The 27,679-nt window shown below is 38.5% G+C and overlaps 2 protein-coding genes across 4 annotated transcripts in view; both read left to right on the forward strand.

The window, feature by feature from the left end:
- Positions 1-21,886, forward strand: part of phf19 (PHD finger protein 19) — a 30,414-nt gene extending 8,528 nt beyond the window's left edge. For all 3 annotated transcript variants that reach the window (XM_017716106.2, XM_017716107.2, XM_037535694.1), the window contains 9 exons: positions 1,793-1,888; positions 3,535-3,603; positions 5,828-5,948; positions 6,374-6,441; positions 7,621-7,770; positions 10,440-10,506; positions 11,645-11,730; positions 13,228-13,323; positions 17,732-21,886. In XM_017716106.2, coding sequence (XP_017571595.1) covers positions 1,793-1,888; positions 3,535-3,603; positions 5,828-5,948; positions 6,374-6,441; positions 7,621-7,770; positions 10,440-10,506; positions 11,645-11,730; positions 13,228-13,323; positions 17,732-18,053 — 1,075 coding nt within the window. In that variant the 3' untranslated portion in view covers positions 18,054-21,886. The remainder of the gene's footprint in view (positions 1-1,792; positions 1,889-3,534; positions 3,604-5,827; positions 5,949-6,373; positions 6,442-7,620; positions 7,771-10,439; positions 10,507-11,644; positions 11,731-13,227; positions 13,324-17,731) is intronic.
- Positions 21,887-23,432: 1,546 nt separating this feature from the next.
- Positions 23,433-27,679, forward strand: part of dab2ipa (DAB2 interacting protein a) — a 193,684-nt gene continuing 189,437 nt past the window's right edge. The window contains exons 1-2 of the mRNA XM_017716095.2: positions 23,433-24,115; positions 25,336-25,457. Of these exons, the coding sequence (XP_017571584.1) occupies positions 24,055-24,115; positions 25,336-25,457 (183 nt within the window). The 5' untranslated portion in view covers positions 23,433-24,054. The remainder of the gene's footprint in view (positions 24,116-25,335; positions 25,458-27,679) is intronic.

Consider the following 27,679-nt stretch of genomic DNA (forward strand, 5'->3'; position numbering starts at 1 on the left):
CATCCTTCAGCATGACTGGTTTGGCAGTGGGTCAGGAATGGTGTGGGGTGGCATTTCTTTGGAAGGCCACACAGCCCTCCATGTGCTCGCCAGAGGTGGCCTGACTGCCATTAGGTACCGAGATGAGATCCTCAGACCCCTTGTGAGACCATATGCTGGTGCGGTTGGCCCTGGGTTCCTCCTAATGCAGGACAATGCTAGACCTCATATGGCTGGAGTGTGTCAGCAGTTCCTGCAAGATGAAGGCATTGAAGCTATGGACTGGCCCGCCTGTTCCACAGACCTGAATCTGATTGAGCACATCTGGGACATCATGTCTCGCCCCATCCACCAACGCCACGTTGCACCACAGACTGTCCAGGAGTTGACGGATGCTTTAGTCCAGGTCTGGGAGGAGATCCCTCAGGAGACCATCCGCCACCTCATCAGGAGCCTGCCCAGGTGTTGTAGGGAGGTCATACAGGCACGTGGAGGCCACACACAATACTGAGCCTCATTTTGACTTGTTTTAAGGACATTACATCAAAGTTGGATCAGCCTGTCGTGTGTTTTTCCACTTTAATTTAGTGTGTGACTCCAAATCCAGGCCTCCATTGGTTAATTAATTTGATTTCCATTGATGATTTTTGTGTGATTTTGTTGTCAGCACATACAACTTTGTACAGAACAAAGTATTCAATGAGAATATTTCATTCATTCAGATCTAGGATGTGTTATTTGAGTGTTCCCTTTATTTTTTTGAGCAGTGTATATTATGCATGTATCTTAGTGTATATACATGATTTTCAACCAGTCTGATTCCATGAATGCATGCCATATTTTATTTTGTGTGTACTGTCATCCACTAGAAAGTTCTTTTTTTCCTTGTGTGGTTTTCTTTTTGCCGTTCTTCTTCTTAACTAGATTAAATATTAATCGTTTTAAATTGTGCTTTGAAAGAGAATCACAAGAGCTGCAATTTTTATTATAATCAATATGGATATGTTGCAAGTTTTAAGTAGCCTAATTATATTCAGCTTTTGAACGGGATTCAGCTTTTAGATGAACTTGTCTAATCAGAAGCAAACAAACTGTGACATCACAACCACTGGCACGCTGGCGTACTGTGTTAAGCGTTCGAGCCTAAAGCCAGAAAAAGTATACACTGGTCTTCTTAGCCACAACTAAAAGGCCCACACCTCAGTTTATAGAAAACAGTCGCAGTTTATATTGAAATCACAATACTGGTCAGAAAAATCACAATTAGATATTACCAAAATTGTTCATCTCTATTCTTAACTCCTCTCTCTATCTGACTTTCTCTTTTTTTCTTTTTCTCTTTGGTGTTTTTCCACTTACTATCTAACAGTCTTCCAATCTCTCTCTTTCTCTTCTATCAATCTCTCTCCTATTTGCATTTCTCTCTTCCAGTCCTCTCCTCTTATAGTACAGTATGACCCAGCTTCCAGAAATATACCCTCACCCTGCTCTAACGGCCGGTTTATAAGGCTCTGCCAATCTCTTTGGAGTATATACTCTGCTTGTTTCACTAACGGACACAAAGAGAGATCAGCGTCTTAAGCCAAGCTGACCAGCTGCACCAAATCTTAGTGGAACAGTCTGCCCCTCTGCTGCCATTTCCATTTCCCTTGCACTGCTTTCACTTTATTAGCTTACTCTGCACTTGCCATGCTATTTGAGTTGGTGTTGTTTGTAATTGTGCAGCTCTTAATTGGTCTATTAAAAATTCTCTGTGTTCCCTGTCTGAAAAAGAAACAGTACAATCTTTATCTTTTTATTCCATTTCCCTCAGATGGTACCTGAAAATGCTGCAGTGTTTCCGTTGTGAACAGTGGTTTCACGAGGCTTGCACACAGTGCCTGCAAGAGTCCATGATGTTTGGAGATAGGTAAGTATTAACACACAAAAGCTCAGCTTTTCAATACTTATTACAGCATAAAAACTCAAACCTTTTTGTTAGTTCAGTCCGTTTTGTACCCAATTTAGTAACAAGTTCCACAACAAACAGCTGAATTTTGGTTCATCAGACCAAGTGAACTGTGGTCTTTTTTTTAGCAGCATGTGAGCATTGTACTGTCCTCATAATCTACCTGCTTCAACATTTTTACAGATGCTCATATCTCTCTTGACACGCAGACTACCTCTAATAATGGCAGATAAGTAATAGCAAAGAATTTGATTTTGCTACATACAGTACTGTGTTACAAATACAGTACTGTGCAAAAGTCTTAGGCAACCAAGACACACTATCAAAATCCATTTATTTTTGTAGTTTGTGTTTATTTGCTGAGAAAAGTGTTAATATTTGAATAAATTATGTATATATATATATATATATATATATATATATATATATATATAAATAATAGTGATTTTCTGGATGTTAGTGTGTTTGTTTAACCGTTTTCAAACCTCTCCTCGAGGAAGCCCAGTATTACAGTATTATATATAGTTAAAAAGCAGCTCCTGGTTTGACCAATCACTGCTTCAGTAAATTGTGCTTATGATGTAATTGATGATATTTACAAGTCTCTGTGGTGGCCGTGACGGTGTGAAGGAGAAACATGGACCCAAGAAGTTCTTGTTACTTTTTATTGTTTTCATGTTTATTTGAATTATGAATGTGACTTTATTCTAATGTATATTGTGATAAACTCACTGCTGAGGTAGATTATTTAAATATTTGCTTAGATGCCTAAAACTTTCACACAGTACTGTATATTAGAGCATAGATATGTATTTTATACTATTATAGGAATAATATAAGTTGAAATTAAGTCATTTTCTCAACTAATTGGAGCAAATGTAGAAGTATCTCTACCAAAATCCTGACCAGTTATTGGAGACCCACATGTATTCTTTAATGTACTTTTGAAGTTGCAGTGTAAAACCAACCAAACCAAAGGAAAAGATGCATTGTGACAGATATCCAAATTTATATGTGCATTAGCAAATATCATGATCAAAAAAACCTTAGAAGTTGAGAGTTATTACTGATATTTTGCTATAGGCTACTATTTATACTGTATACATAATCACATAAGTAATTACATACTCAGCTGTGAAATTAATGTAATTTTGATTTAATTTGCATTAATTTGTATTTACCTTCCACACTTTTTCATAGTACTTTTGATTTCTAGAAATGAGAAAAGCAGAATTGCTAAGCTCTGTTGTAACCAGCCAGGACCTGACAGCTGGTCCAAGTTTCTATTTCACTCTTCTTTAACATAAACGCCTTAGGGTGTAATAAGCCTGGCATTTTAAAGGGTTAAAAAGAACTGAGGTAATGACAACCATAATGAAATGTTGTATTGATGGCATCCTGTGAAGAGTGAATTATAACAAATGTATTCAGGGTTACAGCACACAAAAGAAGCAGCGCGCATTAGGGGACTGTAAAAGATCATAATGGTTGTGTTGAAATAGGCATGTCTTTGCATAAAGCTCCATTCGGTTCCTTTCATTTCGCTTCCTGGTCATTTAAATTCCTCCCCGTTGATTTTCTGTCTCTTTCTGCTTTTATCTCCACAGGTTTTACTTGTTCATTTGCGCGGTGTGCAATAAGGGAGTGGAGTACATAAAACGTCTTGCTCTGCGCTGGTAAATGCCTTCGCGCTTCTTTCCTTCACAAACGACTGCTCCTTGTGTCAAAATTACATAGTGAAAGTGCTGGATATGATTGATGTAGACAATAGCCTCCTAGAAATGTCTCAAGCATCCAACTGTTTTTGAAAGACAAGTACATACTGTATTTCTGGAGTGAATTCCAAGTGTGAAATCATACCTTTTGGCCCAAATCATAAAAACTTCAAATTTGACTTCATGTGTAGTTAGATGAATAAGGGTCAAGCTTTGCTTTGTATGGTAGGTCTTCTATTTGCTACATAGATCTTGGTCATTTCAGCAGTGTTAGCAAGGCGGTTGATCTTAAGAGTGCTGTGTAAGTGCAAATTTTAGTACTTTTTTAATTGGTTGAGTTGCTGTTTTGTTTACGAATGACATGAACTAATAACTTTACCCAAGGGGTGGGCAATATTACGATGATTTATGGTTATTGTGATAAACTGTCACGTTACATTACTGTGGATATTGTAATTATACCCTAAAGGTTTTTTCCCTATAAAACTGAAATATTATGCCATGACATCAGTCTTTAGCTCTTTTTTTTAAACTGTCAAAATAAGATGCACGCTGTCAAACATGACAATTTACAAATCAGTCAACCACTGTTGCCGCTCCCTGATGACAACGCCCACCTTCCACTGCACTGACAAAAAGTTAAATAGTAAAAAAGTAGTTAAAAAGTAGACTGCGAGAACTTAAATTAACCTGGTTGTTGGAAGTCTTTTACCTAATGTTAGCTAAGTCTAGCTGCATGAGAAACTGCCACAGTAAATCACTCAAACTGTCTGAAGAACATGAGTCAATATGGATTTTTTCCCTTTTTTACCTGTTTATGGTAGAAACTACCACAGATGTAAGGTTAATTTTTACTAGGCTGTCTATGAGTTTTCAGCATTATATTAGCACCAGGCTAATGCTGGTACTACCGCTGGTTTAATATCACTTAATTAAATATGAGTTTTGTTTTCTGTATATTATTGAATAATATCTATACAGTATATTGTATATTGAGTATACTCAATCTATTCCTTTCATTCTGGATTGGTTAATATGCTGAGATTATAAGAATGATGAGCTGTTTTGTGAAGGTATATAAGCGTTTCAGTAGCTTTATTATAATCAGTGAAATCACTTAAATTAAGGTGACACAGATAGAGAAATGTTATTTTATCTTTTTGCTTTTTAGCATTGGAGCCCCTACTATCTTTCCCTCCCAGATAGTTCAGTGTCCCTCCTATTTCTGAGAATTTTTCTCAGTTGAACTAGGGGTGAAGTTATCTGAAACTAAGTGGGAGCACAAATGCAAATAGGGCTTAAAACAGGAACCTGTATAAGTTTCAGATGTAATCAACTAATAGTGATACTAGCAATGGTATTGACTCTATTTGTAGTGTTGGAATCACTAATACTAGCAGCATCATTTACTTCAAGTGATTTATTTTTCATTCCTCAGCATATGATACAAAAGAACAACACATCTACATGCAGAGCTTCTAAACAAATATGCAGCGTTGACATCAAAGCTGAAATCAGTACAGGCATTCGCTAGCAGCAGATGCTTGAGCTTTGATATTTAAATTGGTATCAGCACTGAAAAGATGGTATCGGTGCATCTGTAGTTTCAGACTGACAGGATATGATCAGCTCTGTATCCTGTGTCAGTGGACTAAGATCCTGCAAGAGCACCTTCAGATGGTCTGAGCAGTGGATATATTTGGAAATTATCAGGGTGAACTAGTTCAGTCAGTTGCCGCACACATTTTTATTGAATTTCAAAAGAATAAATGATAGTTTTCCAGCCTAAATTGCATCGTTACGGGCCATAGGGTCTCATTTTGTTTTGCTCTCTTGCTTACATATTTGAAAGAAACTCCATTAAAGTAGCACAGTTTGCATGGTAATGGTCATGGTGTTTCTCCAGCCCTTAAAGTTTAGAATCCCTGATTTAAGCTTTATCCTGCCAGGAAGGTCTCAGTGTTTAAGTGCTCTTAATCTCTGTTCTGGAGATGCATTCTAATTTGGATTCTATACAGCATGTAACAGATTATGTAGATTTTGTCATGGGCTCTCCAGGAAATTAGGGCTTCTTAAACTTTTGCTGCTCCATCTAACTGGCTTTAAATCACTTCTAAATTTCTGCTGACAAGCTTTTCTTTCCTCACAGATAGTTTTTTAATTGACTGTTATCTCTCATTGGCAGGGTGGATGTGGTCCATCTTGCCCTCTATAACCTGGGAGTGCAGAGTAAGAAAAAATACTTTGAACTGGAGGAGATCCTCAGCTTCATCAGCAACAACTGGGATCATTTCCAGCTGGGCAAGGTCACACAGCCAGATAGTGCTTTCAGAAAAAAAGAGCACAGGCACAATATCGATGTGCAAAATCTCCTTCATTGACCGTATAATTGGTAGTTGTTGAGAGTTAAATCTGTTCTCAGACAGGATATTTTAAGTGCAAATGGACGTTGACAACCACATGTCATTTTTGTATCTCCCCAATTCCCTGCTAATGTCAAACCGCTCTGCTGTTTGCTATGCTGTCATGTATAGTATGACAAAAACATCAGTGCTAAATTAGCCACACTGCTGTTTGAGAGCCATAACAGCTACAACAGAAGGCTGTGTGACTCATTTGTCTTCATTCAGATGTGACAGCTCAAGACACCCAAGCTAAGGAAACATTTCATATAGTGCCACATCGCAGGGTCGATTTTTCTCTTATACTGTTTCTGTTTTATTTTCAACAGCTCGCTAACACCCCTCCCTCAGAGAGAGGCCAGCTCATCCTCGATGCTCTTAACAAGTACAAAAGCAAGTAAGACAAATTTTTTCCGCCTTTCTCTGAAGTGGTCGCCCAGCCGGGCAGTCCTAATCTCTCTGGGAACCACTAATATAATTCGAGGCTTTAAAACCAGCTTCTAATGTCCTGACGGGGAGTTGCGCAAACAGTGCCACAGCTGCTTCAGGACTAGTTTGGAGTTTATAACAAAGAGCATGGTAAATGAGCTTGTGCATGGGACTCAGAACTTTAAATCTTCTGTTGCAGTAGTCAAAACTGACCTGCCAGTTCCTGTTAGTCCTGATCAGGGATTAAAGTATTTTAACTAGGGGTGCACCATCAAAACCATGCAGAATTGGAATCGGCTGATTTTTGCTCCTAACGTGACATCAGCCAGTTCATTTTTATTTTAGTGTGGATGTCCAGAATATTTAGCCAGCTGAGCACTCAAACACGGCATTGCTGTATCTCTGAATTTTTTGACTAAATTTCATTCTGTGAGTTCAGACAATGCCTTCAACGTGTGGTAGTAGTGTGAGGGAAGACTGATTGAGGAAGAGGGAAGAACTCTGAGAACTTGTGGTGGAGTTCTGAGCAGCTCATGTCTGTAGCTAGAAGGCCAGAGCCCCCCCTCACAGCTGTGGTAGGATTGATTCTGGACTGAGGAACAGGGAGGAGATGGGGTGGCAGAGGGGATTAAAAACACGTAGTCACAAGAACAGAAGGTGAAGATATGAATTTATAGGGCGTTAGGATGGAAGGAGGGGTTTCAGCCATGTTCATCCCCCAAACTTATGTTATAACATAACTACATGTATGTCTGTTCATTTATTAGGCTTACTCACTGTTTATTGATTTATCTTGCAAAGTGAGAGTTTTGGTAAGGTCAAGTAAACATTTGTATATAAAATAAAATAAACATCTTTTTGTGGTCTATTGCTTTAAGAAGAAACTTCAGCTAATAAAAAGGCCAAAAAATTAGAAAGAAATTTGAATTGTCCAAAAAAAATTGATGGTTCACCTCTAGTTTTAAGTAAGTAAGTAATTTTTTGTGTTTTCAGATGTGAAGCACCTCATGGACCTGGCTTGCACCTTACTCATTAACTCAGTTTAGCAGGCTAAAGTGCTATTATGCTTCACGTTCTTGAAATATTTGTGTTCACAATTTGGAGTAATGAAAACGTGAAAATAGTGATATATACATATTTCTTTTAGGTTTCTGTGTGGAAAGGAGATCAAAAAAAGGAAATGCATCTTTCGGCTGAGGACGCGAGTTCCTCCCAACCCTCCCTCCAAGCTCTTCCCAGAAAAGACCCCAAAAAGCGAGAGCCGCCGAGCCTGCAAGAAAGGAGGCGTGCGGAACGGGTGAGGAGGCTGCACTGAACCGTGCGTTTACTGATTGCACTGCATCACACAGAAGTCTGCGCATGCTTCAGTACATGGGATTGCTTTATGAAGTGTACTTGATTCAGTCATGTCAAATTACCATATATGATTCACTTTTTATAATGTGTATGAAGTGTTCTTGCTGCAAATATGTGATACATTTATTTAGTACATCTCTTGGAGCTATTTTTGCATGATAGATTATATAAACAATTATTTCTGATGTTAACAATTAACTGATGTTGTCTAAGCTCAGACAGTTTGTCTGTGGTGCTTATTAGTAGGGCTGTCACTGTTGATTATATCAGTATTTGCATAATCTACTCATTATTTTAAGTTTTAAAATGGCAGAAAAATAAATTATGCATAGCCTTTAAAAAATTCCAAAATAGGTTCCTGGAAATAGACAAACTAGGAAAGCTTTAAAAAGACACAAACACCGTGTTACAAACGATGCAAATAAATTGGCCGCGTCCAGTAGGTTCTGTTTTTGTAGCTGGCAAAATATTTCAAGCAACGGTAGAACTACCAGTAACCACATTGTTGTGAGCACGGTTGGGATAGCAGAGTCATGTTAAAAATGAATTCTCATATATATATATATATATATATATTACTTATTACCTGTAAAAAAATTTAATCTGGAACCTAATCTGAAAGATCACTAGCATTATTAGTAATGTAATCTGATACCTTTCTGTTACTTTTGGATCACTTGTCATTTCAAGATTTCAAAAAAACTTAACACAAGGCGACCAGAAAAACTGCACTGGTCTGTGAAGCTAAATAATATGTGACTGTGTGCTTTATACCAGTCAGATGTCAGAAGGTTAAGGACAAGGACAAGGCCTGAGAGACAATATTACGTTGCTTGCACAAACCATTTAAAGACACTATTTTAATAAAAATGTAATGCTTCTCTTATCGTTATTGTGATATCCGGCAGCTTTATCGAACATTGCATTTTATGCCATTATCATATAGCCCTACTTATAACTGTCCATCAGTTCTGTTCTATCTATTAAAGGGTCTGCACTGGCTCATAAACATTTATATTCCTGTGTTCCACATTCTTCTTCTTAGTTAACATTAACTCACTTCAGTCCATTTCAGCAAAAGAAGTCAGTTTTATGTGGCAAAAAACATAAGAATAATTTTTGTTCTCGTTTGTTCTCCTCATTTTTAATGGCAAAACTAAGATCTGCAGCATTTTCTTGGAGATATATGAATGAGGCAGTTACCTGATTTAAATACCTTTGCAATATTCTTCTGCCAATAAAATAATATGTTTGCTAAAATTTCTGTAGATTGGCTGAAAAATAGACCATGAACAGCTGCTGTGGAGAATAATTCTTCTTCACATTTCTTTATATTTCTCTGCTGCTGTACCCAACATGACAAACTCTTCAAATATACACAACCTGGAAGGCCAAAGTTTGCATGTATGTGGTTTGAATGTAATCCTGCCAGTAATCACCCTGTTTTTGTAATTTTTTACTGTAACTGAAACAGAATACGGTTCCCTTTTATTTGGCCTGATTATGTAAGCTTGGTCATAAGTATACTTATAAAGAACTCCAATTGAAACCTGCCCCGTGCAGTAGACCAGTCACAGTCAAGGGCATGTTTTCTGTTGAAGTAACAGCTGGCTTTACTGTACGACAGACTGGAAGAGAATTTAAAATATGCATTAGAATTATTTACATTGATAAATAATCGCCGTCATTTCATTGAGAAGATGAATTTGAAGTTTTACGTTTTTAAATTGACTGATTTCAATAAGATATTTGTAACAGTCCAATGAGAAAAGCTGTTCTTATTAAGGATGAGAGGAAGCTAAAAAAAGCTTAGCCTGTATATACTTTCCTATGTATTTTTAATATATTACCCTTAGCTATTATAAACATGTAACTGTGTATTATTGCCTGCGGTTGATTTGTGCCTAAATAATAGCACTGGTGTTTACTCAACGCTCTCATAGAGTGGGTGAAATGGTACACGCGCCGAGACTCGCAGCACTATCGTTTCAATCTCGCTCAGGAACATCCGAAAATTGTTTTACTTATTAGCGTTGCTTTGAAGTGTTGATTGGGAGTAAATTGCCAAGAGGGGAGGTAATTATGGCAGGTACCCCCTGCCAGTCGCTTTTCTCTCAGAACCAGCGAGTTAAAATGAGCTTCCCATTGCACCCAACTGTTCTCCTCCCAGCAAACAAACGCTTTACTGAAAAAAAAAAACATCTTTTTTTTTCGCCAGATTTTAATTCAAACGTGTTTCTGGGTCTCAGCAGTTCATCTTGCCAGCCCTGCACATTGTTACAAAATACATTTGTTTGTCTAATACTTCTGTTTTGTGTAGTTGTTCAGTATTATTATTTCAGTGGGGGGGTTGTAGATTTTGAGCAAGAATTCATCATAAATTCAAAGCTTTAGTACTGAAAATCCTCCTCATAGTTTACATTCAAATGAACTGTAATTAAAGATGTTTTTGGGGCCTTTGAGTCTGTTTAACCAATAGTAATGACATGTTTTGCATGTTTGCAGAAAGGCCTGAAAGGAGTAATACACGGAGAAGCTTATTTATTTGTCGTTGTGTTGAATAGCGATGATTAAGTGAAGTTGTTTTTCGCCCTTGCGTCTTTGTGGTAGCTGTGCTCCTATGGAGAAGCGGAGGAAGAAGAGGTCTAAATGGCTGCTGGAGGATGCTATTCCTAATGTAAGCTCTTCTCCAGCTTGCTCCCCCCCTAACCTTCTTACTGCAGTGCACAAGCTGAAGTGTTCTCAGCTCTCTTTCTTTGTGTTGTTCAAAATTGCCTATCTATTTTAAACTGCCATAGCACTGAAAACTGAATTGAAATCTGAACCTTTTTTCTCCTTTTTCTGCTATTTCCAAAAAACAGCAGCTGTCTGGCCGTCTCCTCTTCTCAGCTTCTTCTCAAATCTTCTGTATCTCTTCTCAAATCTTTTGGGATCTTGTTTTCTCTTCAGTCTTCTCAAACTTTCTCTGCTCGAATCTTTTCTTCTCTTTTCAGTCGTCTCTTTTCAAATCTTCTTTTCAGAACCTCTTCTCTCCTCTAATCTGGTCGTCTCATCTTTTCTCTTCTTGCATCTCCTCTTCTCTTTCTTACTCTTGCCTTCTGTTCCCTCATCTCTTCTCTACTCTTTCTTCTTGAATCTTCTCAGAGCTTTCCAAATCTTCTCTTGTCTTCTCCAATCTTTTCAAATCTTCTCCAAGCTTCTTTTCCTTTCCTTTCTTTTTTCTGTCTTCAAATGTTCTCTTCTTAAATCTTCTTTCTTCTTGTCTTCTTTTGTCTGGTCATCTCTCCTTTCTCATGCCTCTATAAGCGTATTGACTTTTTAAGTGTCACTTGTCTCAAGTTCACTTCTAGTTTAGCTATCTCCTCTCCCCTCTCATTCACCCTTTGATGTCCCTTCGCACCATGGGCTTATTTCCTGGCCTTGTGATCTGCCTCGTGCCACACAGACCTCGCGTGTCACTATGCTCTCTCTCACTCCCCAACTCTCTCTCTGTCTGACTATTCTTAAAGGGATTACGTTGCGCTTCTGAAGCATTTAACTGACAAATCCTTCAGAGAGGTCTCGTCCCCAGACATGTTTTTCTTTAACAGCAACCTTCTGACACTCCAAGCTAATAGCACAGAATGGCTAATAGCATGACGAGTGGCCTGGAAGCAAAAGCTTCAAAGAACTCACTGGAGTTGCAGTAATAGTGCTGACACCCATAACCCATTGTAGTAAGAGCAGAGGTAATTATACCTGAGTGTCAATGAGTCAGAGCAGGATAATGGACATTGTGTTGTCATTTAATATTTCGTGTGGAACATTCTCTGCAGAATGAGCTGATGTCGACCTGGAGCTCCAATCATCACATGGCTAATATCTTTGACTTCACACTCGATGAGCTGCAGAGCTTGAAAAGGTGAGATGAGCCTGACGGGTGGTGGTGCGTGGGTCAGCGCCCACATTTCTAAAGGAAATGACCCAGCACAATTAATTATCATAAGACTGACAGCATATCTCCATGCAAAATGATCAAAATTCAAAGGTTTAGTCTTCTTTTTGTATATCATTTGCTCGATTTTTGCCTTTTTGAACCTGAAACCTCTTGCTCACAGCTCTAAGTCAACTAAAATGTACAAAGTTTAGGTTCTGTAATTATGTTACCACCAGACATTAGCAAACAGCGGCTTTTAACACTCTTGATCTGCAGGACATTTTCATGATATTTAGTTTTTCTGACGTTAGGGTTCTGATATTCATGTATCAGTGAAAGGTACATTGATATTTTCCGTGTTTCAACTGCACTGCACTAAATTCAGTTAAACAGGTCTAGTTATGCACTCTTTAGAGTGAAGCATTCAGTTGATCACTGCTCTCTAAGTACTGATGTTACCCATGATATACTCATAAATGCATATTGTGACTTAATGTGACATAATTTATCATGTAAATGTTGTCATATTGCCCACTACTAAAATGTAGAGTATGTAAATGACATTAGAACAGTCAATAATATATAACTAACTTTTCTAACAGATTAGCTTCCCAGATTCATCATTTTCCCATCCGGAATTGTTTAGCAGACGCTAAGACATGGAAGACTGCTTCTCTTTGTCTATGCGCTTTATAATAATTAAATCTTTTAATAATAACATAGTTCCAGTTCCACTCTTCTGTCTCTTTCTCGCTCTCTCTCTCTCTTTGTTGACATGTGGTATGTTTAACCTTTCTCCATCGCCTTTTGAATTGAATTAAACACCCATTTATTGGCTTCCGAACAATCGCTTTCATTTGCATGTGTTTCCCTTTAGAAAAATCTAAAAGGTTTACTCAGTCTTATTTTTCACCTCCTCCAACAAAAAATAATTTTTATCAAGGCGGCGGCGGCGGGTGAAGTGATTTAATTACACTTCTCAGTAAAGGTTATCGCCTTCTGAGCAGGCCGGAATAATAAGCGCGTGGTAAACACTGTAGGGACAATTGGAGCACAGCCCCGCTTTCAGCCGCAAGAAAGGGAATCTGTGAGGGCTTGTTGAAGTCTAGAAAGGAGCTTCAAATAGAGTTTGGTCCTTCTAAAAAGGCCATTTTGGTTGACTCCCAAAGCTGTGAACTGCATTGAATACGGTCTTTTGAATCCTGATAAGCTCTGTTATACTCCCAAAGACCAGGGAGGTTTGTACTGGCACTTGGTGTGATTAAAGGCTGTGCTGTACTGTATAAGCAGTCTGTCTTTGTTTTCGGCCCCTCAGTAGCTTCTGAGATGGTGAGAATGAGACTTATATATAGGAAACATTTAATGGAAGTTTGATTCTCAACTCTGTTTATATAGTGCACTTTAAAAGTATCTAAAGACACCTCTCTTTATTTTCTTCCCCTCTCTCTCTCTCTCTCTCTCTCTCTCTCTCTCTCTCTGTAGCACTAGTTCAGGACGGACATTTAGTCTGGATCAGGACTCCACAGATGCTGCCAGCACCTCAGGCTCCGCCACCACCAGTGTGTCCTATGACTTCAGGTATACTTTTTCAAAAGTCTTCTTTATTCTTCTCGTAGGCCTGTTGGTGTTTCTCCTTTGTGCAGTATGAAGCCTGCTGACTCATGGGTCACGTAAGGACTGTATGTATGTTCACTCCAAACTGCCTTGAAGTTGCGAAAAAATATTTCTAGGCATATTGGTGTATCTTAACCATCCTCTGCATGTCTTTGGAAAGCTATGTGATCACATTACTATTTACTCTGTCCACTGCAAAATTTCCTCAAGTTTTATCAGTTATTGTCTGATATATGTAAAGTAAAAATTATAAACAGGAAATTAACTTAAACTACAACATGAAAACAGACTGTTTTAGCATAACGGCAAAAAGCCCTGATAAGATTGAATATTCCTATAGCCATAATGACAAGTTCTGTATCCTAGCAAAATCCATCCTGACACTCACAGGCTTTCGTTCTGCTTGGCTCCACGAATTAAATCTGGCTTCGTCCCAACTGGGAACCGTTTCTGTGGCTATATCTTGTTGTCTGACCAACCAGTGTGTTCCTCTGAGCTACAGGGACATGGGTCACTATTGGGGGAATGCCAAATTGAATTCGTAGACCATAACATTGGGAAAGCTCACAAGGTTTCAGATGGTTTGTACCAGGCTATAAATACAGTGTGTAAGGTCCAAAGGACCATGCTAGAGGTTCAGTACCCAGTTGGATAAAACATTAATACCTTCAGATGATGCCTAAAGGGTCAGATTTTCATAGGCAAAGTAAATTAAATAAATGCTTTGCATAAAACAGCTTCACTGTTTTCCTTTGGTGGAAACATTTAATGTAAAGTTTAATTGATACTGTAGACGAGGCTAAATGGCCAGGACTCATCAGTTGATTAAAATGTTGACTTTGTAATTTGAAAAATACAACAGCCATTATACACACTTTACATAGTTGAGGACTTAAAAACAATAAAGCCTTAAAGCTGATTTCTGTTGTCTTTTTCACATAAAACACACAAATAGAACATCACAGAACAGGAAGCACAAAATACAATACACACCAAGATTAGATGTAGTGGCATAGTGACTTTCCTGATTAAATCATTTGTTAAGTGCTCTTGAAACATAATAAAACGTTACACATAAAAAACTAAAACTTCACTTGTTTATGTAATGCTGGATAGCCACCCTATTAAACTTCACAGGACTCTGAAGAAGCTTGTGTTTGCCTTGCCCCTCCTAGTGCTGGTAGTATTGTGTCCTAGCTAGTGGGTGGGATTAGATGAAAGTGGGAAAAGAAAAGAAAAAAAATGTATTTAAAAAGTATTCAAACCTAATCTTTAGCATGATAGTATGTTGTACTACAAAAACCTCTATATTAAGATAAGTAATGAGACAAATAATTGTTAAGAAAAAATCTAAATCGCAAAAGTTCATGTAAGTCAGAAAAGCACTGCTTAATTCTTTACATGATCTTTAATTTTTTTATGTGTTGCATTTACGTTTAATTCTTTAATTTAACCTGCATGACCATATAAACAGTTACCAGTCAATCTGCACAGTGTTTATTGAAAACAGAACGTGACCGTGTCTTTAGCTTTGACTCTTTTTTGAGACTCTTGTTTGAGTTTGTTTGAGGTTCTCTCTTTTTTACCATTCCAAAGCATTCTCCTTCTGCTTTCAAAGCAGACTGTTCAGCCCACGCCAGCCCAGTCTAACGTCTGATTGCTCTGACGTGGGTGTGTCCCTTCCCCTTTCACCTTACAGTGCAGAGTAATTAGTAGAGCAGGAACATAAGATGCTGTCACTGCAGCAACTCACCTGCCCTGGCTTAGTCAGCCTTGCCCTAGAGTCAGGGAAGAGTGGCAGCCGTCTGTCACCTCACCCGGCGCTGGATTAACCACCCCTGACAGCCTGCAGAGAAATATGATGACAGATTATGGGCTATTTACTGTGACGGGCACTGGTAGATCAACAGAACTCCTTTGTGGCTCTCTGTCTCGACTGTAGACTCTTAGGCAGTCTGTGAGGAGAGAACTCTAGGTTCTTGCTTGTGGTGAAACTGGCCTGTGGAGATTTTGGCCATAATACTGTTTTAGCAGTTCAGGGCTGCGTGTGAATGCTGTTGGGCCATTTTACAAACACCACCAAGGGCTCTATCCTCGTGTGTTGGGTTTTTTTTTTTTGTATTTTTCCTTTTTTGTCTCTTTTTTGCTTTATTTCTTGGGAGAGTTTCGAAATCTGACGTTCCAGGACATTATTGACATTCTGTGACTGAACTTTTTTGTGCGTCATGTTTTTTCATCTCCCCGTTCCAGTGCTGCAATTTATCCTCGGCGTCTGAAGCTCATCTAATTCCCGGCTGTGACGCTCCACGTCCCCTGGGCCAGTTCAGGATGTAGTCAGTAATCGGTTTCATTCCTTTTTTCCTCCTAACCCAGCACTGCTGCATTCAATTTGGCCTGCTGTGAGAAACCAAGGGCTTATGCTTACAATAACAGTACGTGTGTCTGAGAGAGGGAGAGAATAGAAAGGACTTGGGAATGGTCTCAGCTGACAGTTTTATTTATTTTAGGATGTATGCTGCTCATTAGTATTCTCTCTCTGCTCAGCCTGTTTGGAGAGGATGGGAACATACACAGCTCAGTGTGTGCGCATATGTGTATTTGTGGCTGGAAATGTTGGCACGAGTCGATCCAGGCTTTGGAATCCCAGGGCCGTCCCCTACTGTGCCTGCTCACAGTGTGACAGATCAAACACGCCACTTACATGTATTTGCTTCCCATGCACCACTTTCATGTACTAATACCGCAGCGCTCCAGTTCCTGTTTTAGCAGCTCTAATCATTCGCAAACCCAGTGACTTAGTGCTTAACATGGTTTTTATGAAGATTTGGAAACTCCCAAAAAGATTTACTGAAGAATAAATAAAATAATAGGAAGTCCATCTATACCATATGGCCTTTAAATGGTAAAAGACTCAGAGTCAGGCAGATGCTCCATAAAGCAGAACTGAAATATCTTTTAGTGAACTACAGCTACATCTAGTGGCACAAGATAGTGTAACTACTTCATTTCAGATGTGGATAAGCCTGCTTGTTGCCTAAAAAAATGATATTTTCTTGCTAAGAAAAAATCAATTGTTTTCAAAAGCACTATCCAGGAGATTTTCTGTTATAGCAGATATGCTCTGGAATTTACAGTACTGTGCAAAAGGCATACCTTTCAAAATGGCCGTTAAGTACAAGTTATTTCATTTTCTGCATGAGGGAAAAGAAAGAAACCATATTTACCACCAATTACACAGCAGCCAGAACAACTACATATGATATTAATGTTTTTTCGCATTTGGTGTGTCCACTAAAGAAATGTCTACATCTCCGCTGGCTGCATTTTCTGCTCCTCGCAGCGGATGTAATCTCAGGTACAAATTTAGTCCATAGAACCTTACTGCACAGCTTAGATGTCCAGGTTTAGTGTTCTAGTGCAAATGATCTTTTTATTTTTGTCTATTTCTTTGTCTCAGTGTTGGCAACTACACATCCTTTCAGACCCATATTGTTGTTGTCTTCTCACTTTGGAAGGATAGACAGGAACACCTGTGATTTTTTTTAGATCTGAAGCAAGAGTGGAGCTTGATTTTCTTGTCGCTCTCAAAGATGATAGCTTTTTATCTGATGTTGACAGTTTAAGTGGTCTGTCCGATCTTGCACATCCTGTTTTCTCTTTATGTTGCAGTGTTTTTTTTAAACTTTTTCCAGTTTTGGAAACTTTTGGGGTTTTTACTTTTGACTTTCCCTTTTCTTATGCAAGTGGATAATCCTGTGTCTAATCTCAGAAATATGTCTCTTAATGCCCATTTTGACTGGAAATTAAATAAATAAATAAATAATGTAATTATTTTAAATGGCCTCTGACTTCAGTATTGTAGCTGTAGATATCAGTGGGAAACCAGTAATATTTTCATCATTTTACAGCTGATCTTATCGTTCATGACACTTGAGCTGGAAAATGTTAGACAGTATGTTGCAATCTGGGAAACCCCCAGCAGGGACCATGGAAAATTAGCTTTACCGGTGCCAAATGACTGAATTGTAACAATCCATTATTTTTACAGTCTTTGATCAATAACAGTAGAAGAGAGTATAGCATTTAAATATTGTAAATGTTATTTAATATTAGATCCTTAGATCCTTTTAAAGAATCTCTGCTGTCAGTTTCTAAACGCACTTCTATTATAGCATACGGATTTATAGCCATGTCAGTTGCTTGGACTTTGCCTTTTTGGGCTCAGCACAAACAATAAAACACAAAAAAAATCCGATTACGTTGCTCTGTCCTCCAATCCTCGACGAGAAACGGATCTTGGATGAACACCAGCATGAGAGCAGTTGATGATAACTTGTTCTGGCACTGATCCATTGATCTTCCATGTGTGCAGGAAGAACGTGGGCAGTCGGAAGAGGAAGTTGCCCTCGTCCAATTACAGCGTGCTGGCCAGCAAGAGGGAGGTGATGGAGAGCGACCTGAGCCCTGTGGGTCTGCCTGGCGACGAGCCACCAGGCGCCATCGACAGCCACACCTTCGAGAGCCTCAGCGAGGACGACTCTTCCCTCTCTCACCTAAAGTCCTCCATAACCAGCTACTTTGGTGCTGCAGGCCGGCTTACCTGTGGCGAGAAGTACCAGGTCCTGGCCCGCAGGATCACCCCAGAGGGCAAGGTGCAGTACCTGGTGGAGTGGGAGGGCACCACGCCCTACTGAGGGTTTTAACAGATGAGGAGGGGAGAACGAGGGATGAGTTTTAACACAGTGTTCTCCGCTTCCAGTCCTGGAGACCCACAGCACTGCACAGTTCAGGAGTTCAGTGTTTGTTCTGCTCTAAAACTGACTAAACTCAAAAAAGGCTTAATAATTAGCTGAGTTCTGCTGGGCAAGGACATTTAACCGATCCAAATTGTCCAAAATCATTCTCGCATTAAGTAGAATTGTGGAAAGGAGGGTTGCACTATATATTGTTTGATCATGTTTCCCCAATATTTCCCTTTGCAGTATTAACATTACAAAAGACTGCCAATTTGCCAGTGAGCCAAATCAATGATCTTGTGAACCAAAAACATAAAAAAACAATCAAAATATTGCAGTATTTTGTATAATAATGCAAATCAAGAGTTCACCAGTGTGTTTAAAATCTGTTGCGAGAGACGTTGCAAACTCAGCATGTAGAAATATAATCTCAGTATGGTATTTTCTTCATATTGTGCAGTCCTGATTGGTAGTCAGTGTCACTGTGAACTCTGTCTTTAATAGGTAATGTGATTTCAGCAATGTGGTGCTTCTGACAAGCTGGACTGTCTGCAGTGCTGTAACCCTACTGGTCTGGATCAGAAGAACTCTGGTTTAGACAGAGCGTTACATTGCCCAAAGTAGTTTCTTTCTTTTGTTCTTTTCTTTACAGGATAACATCCAACTTATAGTTTTGTTAAATTACTTTATGTGGGAAAACATTTACATTCTGTGCTTACCCCATGTTGGGTATTGAAGTGTTTTAATTCATTGTCACAGTGTTCTGTTGACAGGGCACTACGAACAGCACAAAACTTGCTTGTCTGGTTCACAGTCTTAGCATGTAGTACGTAATGTTCACATATTTTTGTAGTTTCATCTGTTTTGGTTGTAGACTCACGTTTTTCAATGAGACCATCCTCCATGGTCAGAATGATAGGTATTTCATGTTCCTTTCCAGTTAAGGTGTTACGACAACGAACAGCTGATGAATGTTAACCCTGTATCTGAGTTAAATTGTAATTCAACTTGCAAAATATAAGCTGTACTCCTTCACTGCCTAATGGTTGCAGTATGTAGACCCCACCTCACCCCTTGTCTATAATGCTGCAGAAAGGCCTTTAACAGCTAGTTATTTTCCAGTATTTTATTTTTGGGATGAACAAAGTTAATCTCTCCTTCATAATGTTGTTAATGATATTTTCCTCGTTGATCATGTCGTTAGATTTGATATTGTTGAAGTTTCTGTCCGATGATTACATATAATGTGGATATGTGGGAACGATACAGACCTTTTAAAAATGTCTACAACACTATAAACGATTGGAGTGATTGACAAAGAGCGAGTGTTGTAAACAGCTAGTTTTGCAGAAGTAATGGTACTTTTGTACGAGTTTTATTTTTTGCACACTCTGGATTAACAGAAAAGAAACTCTGGGTGTGTTAGTAGTTTTAAAATGGTTGTAGTCTGCACTTTCACTCATTTTATTCCGTCATAGTTTGCGTGTTTGTAGGTGACTGCGTAACCAAAGCAATGCAGATACTATTGTAAGAATGTGTACGACAGTATTTCCAGCTGTGCCTGCATTCCTTCAACATGCCGTTTGTAGTACAGAGCATTTAGACTTGCGGTGCAGTTACAGAGCACTTATAGTGTAGCGGAGCATGCGGTAGGTGTAGTATTGGTCCTGAAGGGCTACAGCACTGTGTCGTTCAGTCGAATGGAAAAAGTTTACCTGATCAAATGAACACTTTGTTGTAACAGCAAGTGTTAGATTTACTATTGCATCGCCTTCAGGATGTCTACAGTGTATGTCAAAACAAAATGAATTACAGACTTATCAGGCTTTAAATGCAAAATGGGGCTACTTTACTTAAAACTCTTCAAGTCCATGCAAAAAAGTGGTTATTTCTATGGTTTAATCTCCTCTTTTTCGTTTATCGTGTGATTTCTCAGTGCTGCTGTTGCATTTATTTGATCTGTAAGGATCTAACAAAGAGGAAAATGCATGGGTTTTTATTTAGTTTGTGCCAGAAACTACATTTTTGAACATGAAAATGCATGACTAGGAATATTTACAGGGCTGATTATAACGGGAGCATACTGATTTTGTTTTGTTTTGTCGCTTGCTTCACTTGCTTCATGGTAGGGCTGCGCAGTATGACGATATGTCGTTGTTATCACAATCTGCTTTTGTAAGTACATCATACTTCTAGAACACAAAAACGTCATAATTAGGATTTAAACCAATTATAGATCCTATAAACAAAAATTAGTATATGATGGGTGTCATCAGTAGTTCTAGAACACTGAACAACTGGATGGATCATAATTCATTTAAACCAATTAGAGATCCTGTAAAAAGAGAAGTGTATAGTAACTACATGTCCTGCATGGTAGCACGTATTGGATGTGTTACACTGTTTGGATGTCAGCCCGTAATACCAATTTCTCATAGCTTCTTTATTTTAAATGTGGCTGCTGTTCTGCTGGTGTATTCTGTTCCAACTTGTTCTCAAACATTATAAAAAGTAAATACTGATACGTGTGGTGTACAGTGAAGACTTTAATTCAATATTTTCATGGTATATGATGCCATGATGTTTCTGCTGCACCACCGAGCCTTTCATTACAAGTTAAAGCAGAGAAAACTGTGCAGTGCTATGGTTCCTCAGGACCAAAACTGTCCATCCCTGGCAAATTTCTTGTTAGTGTAAATTTGCAACAGAAAACTTTCACCATCACAGACAAGTCAAACCACTTTTATTTTACTCCTATAGCATTTTGAATTTTAGAGATGTGTTCTGTATGTCGTGTCAGTTCCAAAGAAGTTCTTCCTCACGGTTTGTTTAGCTACAGCTGCGTATACGAGTCCTAAGGGAGGGTGGATTTCACCTTTAATCTGCCCGAGTTTCAGTTGACTGGAAAATTTACGTTGGAAGTATGATCTCTTTGTGTATCATATTAGTACGATGAGTTTATCGGACATTATTAGTTTTTACAGTGTTAAAAAAGATTAAATATACTTTATTATTTACATGTATATAATTGGAGAAACGTTTAGCCCCCTTTATCGTATTGCACTATTAACATGTTTTCTCAGCTATGCAAGCTATTATTGGTTAATTGATTTGTCATATATTTTATAATTGATTAGAAGAGAAAAAACCTTTTTATACAAAGCACTTGCGTGTGCATCTTGTTGATATATAAGATGTTTTATTGAAATATTTCCCCAACTAAAAAACATTTATGCAAATTCATACAAATTCCAGTACAATAGTTAAAGCATAACACAGAGCATAAGTCAAATTTAAACCTTGTAGATCATCACGTTTAAGTAACGGTTGGTAGTTCAGCTGCTGGTTCCGATGTTGTTTCTAATCTTGTGGTTATGTTCGAGCTGAAGTCAGGAGCTGATGATATGGCCCACCTGTGAAGCTGCATGGATTAATTGGATTAGCAGACTGAAGGTGGCATCCGTTTCACGGCCACTTTATCTTGACTGCTTTCCATTGGGAGATAACTGTCTTAGTACTATAGAACAGCTCAATCATCCAGACGATGATCTCTCCTCACAAACCATCCTGATGGGACTTTAAGTAAACTGAGATAACCATGTAGTGTTTCCTACAAAAGTGTTGTAACATGCTTTAAGCTGTACATAAGGAACTTATAGGTCTTTTTTGCCAATATTCATGTATGTTAGATATTTGTTAACATAGGTTTTGCAATATATAATAACTGGTGTGTCATTCATGAACCATTCACTCGAGTTTTAAACAATAAAAAGCATTTTGTCAGAACGTGAGGCTTCTTTCTTTGTTGTAGTTGTTGTCAACTCTTTGTTTAGCCAGGCCCTTGATCCTTAACAGCGTTTGCTCTCCACAACTACTGAAACCAGAGCCATGCGCAGAGGCCCATGATCTGCTGAACATTGCTTGCTCTGATATTATCTATTGTGAGTATATATTTATTTGAACTATGACAGCATGTAAGAGTGTGCAGATATTAATTATGGCCATTGGCCTGGTCTTTAAAATCAGACTTCAGGCCTGTTACTATTTTAATAAAACTTGGGGAGACAAATTGACCAAGAAGTGTACATAACATGCTGGATAAGAGAAAAGACAGCAGAGGGCGCCAGTTACATTCAGATTAGCTTAGACATGACTTAAAGGGGAATTCCACCCATTTTTAAAAATGATTCATAATTCATAAAGATTTACTTTGAATTTATTTTACAAAGATGTAGTCATCCAGACTCGTTTGATGTGAAATGGTGCATTGTAGAGAAACTGAACAACTTACAATTTCTTTACAATGGAACCAGACGTCTGAAGAGTTTAGCTGCTCTTGTTTAAAACGTACCTAAAATCCTCTAATGGCAGAGATGCAGACAAAACAGTAACCTTAGGCAAAGACTTCTCAAAATTAAAAAAGACCATCAGGACCAAAACTTCATGGTTTTACTTTCTAGTTGGAATTAGCGTCGTGGTTACCAAGAGAGACCGCTTGTTTCCTGAGGGACACCTTTAGATCCCAAACCATGGAATGTTTCTGGAATCGATCCCAGAACAGCTCACCTCTTGGAATGATAAGGTTCTGTCTGACATGTTTGTCAAAGCTGAGTTATTCACACATTCAGTGTCTTAACTTTCCAGGTGGTGTTTCTTGGTTCTCTCTCCAAAGTGAAACTCAAGTTCTACAAGGTTCTATTTGTGAGCCACTGAGCACTTCGAATACGCCCAACAGAACCAAGCAGGTTCAGCTTCTGCTTTCTTTTTTTTTTAATAAAACTTTATGAAACATGAAACCATAGGTCCTACCTACAGCTGCCCTCTGCACTGGACAACGTTTAGCACTGACCTTCATACTTGATCTGCAATGCCTTCTTGAATAGGAAGAAATATGATTCGTCCTAAAACAGCATTTAAAAATAATGAAAAACAAATGGCATCGAAAGCATGAGATTTAACCTCCTGATGTGTTTCACTGTACTTTTAAAAACACATTGCGAGTATAAACTGTTTGTGTTCGCTTCTCTTAATGTTTTGCCAGATAGAGGCTTTTCACAGGGCTGGAGCTCCTCTCTGCCGCTGACACGGTACATGGAGGGTGTCAGTCGTTTTCGTGGCTGAACGTGTTCCCTATCAGTTTTGCCATTTGGGATCCAAACTGTGTGAAGCTGTTTCTAGAAACTGCTCAGAACGCAGAGAGAACCTTATACTAACAAGGGGACGAGCAGTGAGTGGATTTGGACCCTTTTCACTGTGAGGAAAACACAAAACCCCGTCACTGACTGTGGGCCGCGCGCAGGAACCGTATTTAATGGTTTCCATGGTGTTTTTCAGCAGGGACTAGACTTGGTAACTGTTTCTCTACACTGAACCATTTCACAGAAAACCACCGAGTGACCTTGTTTGCCAGCAGTGGTGGTCAGTAGAGGTCCCTTCCATCCGTGGCGAGAACCGAGTAAGGCACACGGGCCATAAACAAGCTTCGTCGCTCAGGGGTCCATGTTAGCTTATTAGCCTGTGTTTATGAGGCTGTAACTGTTAGCCCCGCTCTCTACCTGTCTCAACAAAGAATAACTTCACATAAGAGGAGATAAATACTTGTAAATAATGACCAGGGAATGACCAAGGCTTTCATTCTTGTGAAACTCAGCGAGCAGACGAACGAAGGCCGTGGCTGCTCTCCCAGGAGCTAATCCATTAATCTCATTAGGGTGTTAACGGACGTTAGCTCGCTGCTAGCCTCCACTTGGAGCTGAGGTTTTACTCGGGGGTCACTTTCCCCTGACAGGAAAACTCTGTGTCTCCTCTCATTGCGCTGGACGTCGGGCTGATTTGGTCAGCATGGGCTGAAGTAGCTAATGCTGTTTGGCTGCTGCCAGTAGGTCCGGTAACGTTAAGCTTGTTCGTTGTGAAGTGAAGTGGTCGGGAGGTTACTATAAAGAGACAGAGGAGCTCCACCATGGAAAGGTCAGCGCCCATCACGACCCGCTGTCAGCACCAAGGCTGGATGGGAGTGACCGGTAAGTCTCGGCTCTACACTTCTCCCTCTCGGCTCAGCAAGGGAAAGGCCCCCTAAAGCCTCTTACCTCGCTGTGGACTTCAGGTTGTAGGGTGTTTACTCTCCCGGTTTGTTTATGTGCCCTCTCCTCTGTTTACTGGCCTGCAGAGCCCACAGGGAAATCTAACATATGGCAATATTTAACCTTCAAATGTATGACACAGTATATATGGATTTCGCTTATAAATCCAACTTTTATTGGTCACTTATGGACATATATGTGACATACATGCCAACTTACTTGAAACTGGCCGTTTTCAAACAGGGGAAATGTGGGCCCTTTCTGCCACATAGCAACATATACAAATATATGTAACACATATATTTAACCATATATAGAAAACATTAATACATGAATAGAATATATTACTCAGCATATATTATTATATGCTTACATCGTGTTGTGTGTGTGTTTGTGTGTATACATACTGGAAATACATAACATTGTAAGCTATAAAATCATTAAAACATGAAAATAATTGAAAAATTGATTCCTGACACATTAAAAATGGTTTAATATTCAAAAGATAATATTCATAGTAACAGTTATAACTTTACTGGGATGAATTCAACCATGTATCAGGTATCAGACGTATATGTATGATCTATATGTTATGCATATATAACCATTGTTGCATCATGTATCTTCATATAATTTAAAATATATGCTCAACTGTTTATATCATGGTACACACACACACACACACACACACACACACACATATATATATATATATATATATATATGTATGCGTGAGTGCATATATGAAACATATGTGGCAACCAAGTGCACATAAATGGGGTGTCTATAAGTAAATATGTATTATCATTCTTATAACTGCCGGCTATTAAATTCCAGTTTATTAAAAAGATAAATTTGAGTTGATTGTTTTCCACCAGCTTTAACTGCATAGTCATGACAGTTTTATCATTTTCACATGTTGCAGAGATGCATTTGTGCCACTGCTGTTTTACTGCTTATTCACTTTGTGCATTTTCCATTATCAAGTCAGCATTTTGTAAGAGGAGGAGACTTGGTCTGATTTTTACTCTCAGATCTATAGAACAGCTCAAGTTGCAGACCATCAGAGCAGGAGCTCAAATCTTAATCAATACCCATAACGCATGCTGTTAGATGTAGTAAAAGGCTGTTCTAATCAGATGTGTGTGTTTGCTTTGCAGATATGAAAGGCTCTTCAGTCCACTGGATATCTTGTGGCCAGCCGTTAGCAGAGCCCATTGGGTGGAGGATAAAGTTCTGCCTGCTTACTGAGTGTGAGCTGGTTCTGCTTGACAAAGCAGAGGTGTGTTCTGTGGGTTGCTGAGGAGGAGACTGAGATTCAGCTGATTGTGTTCCCAATCAGGGCTTTACCAACAGGGGGTTATGATAAATATGGAAATTGTGTGTTTTAAAGTGTATGTTATGTTGTTATTCTCAGCGTGTTCTTGCCGGACTTACAGATTCCTGATTGGGGTCTTATATAACAGTTCTACTAGCTGAAGGTTTGATATGGAAGGGCAATTGCTCATTTTTCTGTCATCGCTGGGATCCACATTCGCGTTTTTCAGACTATCTGGTGAAGCATCAACATGGTTAAAATGGGAAAAAAAAGATTTTTCAAATTTTTGCAAACCTTGTCTTTAGCATGAGAAACCATTAGAACACAGTGACCTTTTTCAAGGAGGAGGACTGATGAAAGAAGACAGATTAAGAGGCACTTAATAGAAGCCTAAGACACAGCATTTAGTTAGTTGGTTAGTTAGTTATTTATTTGTGTTGCTTAAGATTGTTGCTTGAGTTAGTATGAAGAAGTACCATATGACCGTAGAGAACTGACAGTCATATCAATCATTAAAGCCCTGTGTACATGAAACAGTAACAGTATACAGTCAATATCTAAAATATATACATACATAAAATGTGTCAGCTGATATTGGATGTTGAAATTTTAGTACCTTTTAAATTCAGTAGTGGTTTCTGCCAGTCTGTTTCTTTGTTCTTCAGTTTCTGTCTACCTGTCTAGCTACTGTAGCCCTAAACAGCATTTAGATGCTTATGTTCTATGGTAGTTATAATATAGATACTTATACTTTATTGGTAAACAACCATTAATAAATAAGGCTGAGCAATAGAGCACAGATATACTGTTACGTTACTGTACGATATGATACAGTTACATTACGAAGACCTTTCAGCGATATGTGATATGTGTCGTGGCATTTACTTTTTTCTGAGGCTTGTGGGAAAAAAGGCTGGAAAATGGCATAATAGGCTGACGGCTACTTCTTATAAGGCTGCTTCTGTACTTTCTGATTGTTAAATATGTGTTTATGATATGTTTTATATACTTACAGTTGTTCAGTGTTCTAGAGCTACTGATGATAGTCATGATATTCTCAAAAAAAAGCTAATCCTGATGTAGTTTATCACCTATCATCTTATTGTCCTGCCCTATTGGTGAACTTTACAGAGGTTCTTTAAGGTACTTCATAAAATGACAAAACGTTGTCTGTTTCAAAGAAAACCACTTTTAGCACAACATCAAACTGATATTAGACTCACTAGAGTACTGTAAAGACATGGAGACATCAACGTGTGGGGGGTGTGTTCCTCACAGTGGTGTCAGTAAACTCGTATTCATTGATGGGATCATAAACTCAGCAGTGAACAAAGACATTTTGGATGCAAACCTGCAGAATAACAACATTGATCTCAAGCAGCCGCCTCTTTTAAAGAATACTTTACCAAAAAGAAAACGACTGTGTCTGTTTAAAATAGATGCCACGTTGTTTGGCATTTTGTGTCCTAACACAATGTACGTATATATGTTGTTCAGTGTAGCACAGATTAGGGCCGGGTGATTCATTCAATTTTATTTTCAGTTGTGATTTTGGTTTCTAATGATTATGAGCACAAGATAAAGGCATTCTGTTTCACAGTGGTGCTTTCATTGTGTCTTGTGTTACAACCGTGCACTTTCACCTTCCTCTAAAAGGCCAAAATCATCTAATTTACTTTTGTTTATTAAACTTTATATGTCTGGTAGCCTTCAGTAGGTCGTGGAAGTGCACTACAACATACTTTATCTTATTTATTTTTGTTTACTATTTTTAAAGTATTTATTTTGAAATGATTTATTTATCTAAAGAGGTGTTCTTTTATTATATATTATTTCTCTTTTTACATTAGGTTTTTGTTTTTCTGTTGGATTATATTTAAAGTTCAAAGAAATCCACTGTATTTTTTAAGGTTCAGTAGATTCATGACGGCTCCACAGTCGGTTAGTAATCATGTTAAATAATAATGTCTCGATATTGTGCCAAATACTTTTTGGTACCGCTGTATCTGTACATCTCTCTGTATTTAACTGCTATGTTGGGATATACTGACCTTATACCTCTTCGTATATATGATATAGTAAATTTGATAGTAAATACAGTTAAAATATAGTTTTTCTGAGAGGTTGTCCTATGTATTTCGGTACTGGCCATATCTAACTGTAGGGGGCAGCACATGTCGACAACT

Source organism: Pygocentrus nattereri, chromosome 28 (assembly GCF_015220715.1).
Source record: "Pygocentrus nattereri isolate fPygNat1 chromosome 28, fPygNat1.pri, whole genome shotgun sequence".
NCBI lineage: Eukaryota > Metazoa > Chordata > Actinopteri > Characiformes > Serrasalmidae > Pygocentrus > Pygocentrus nattereri.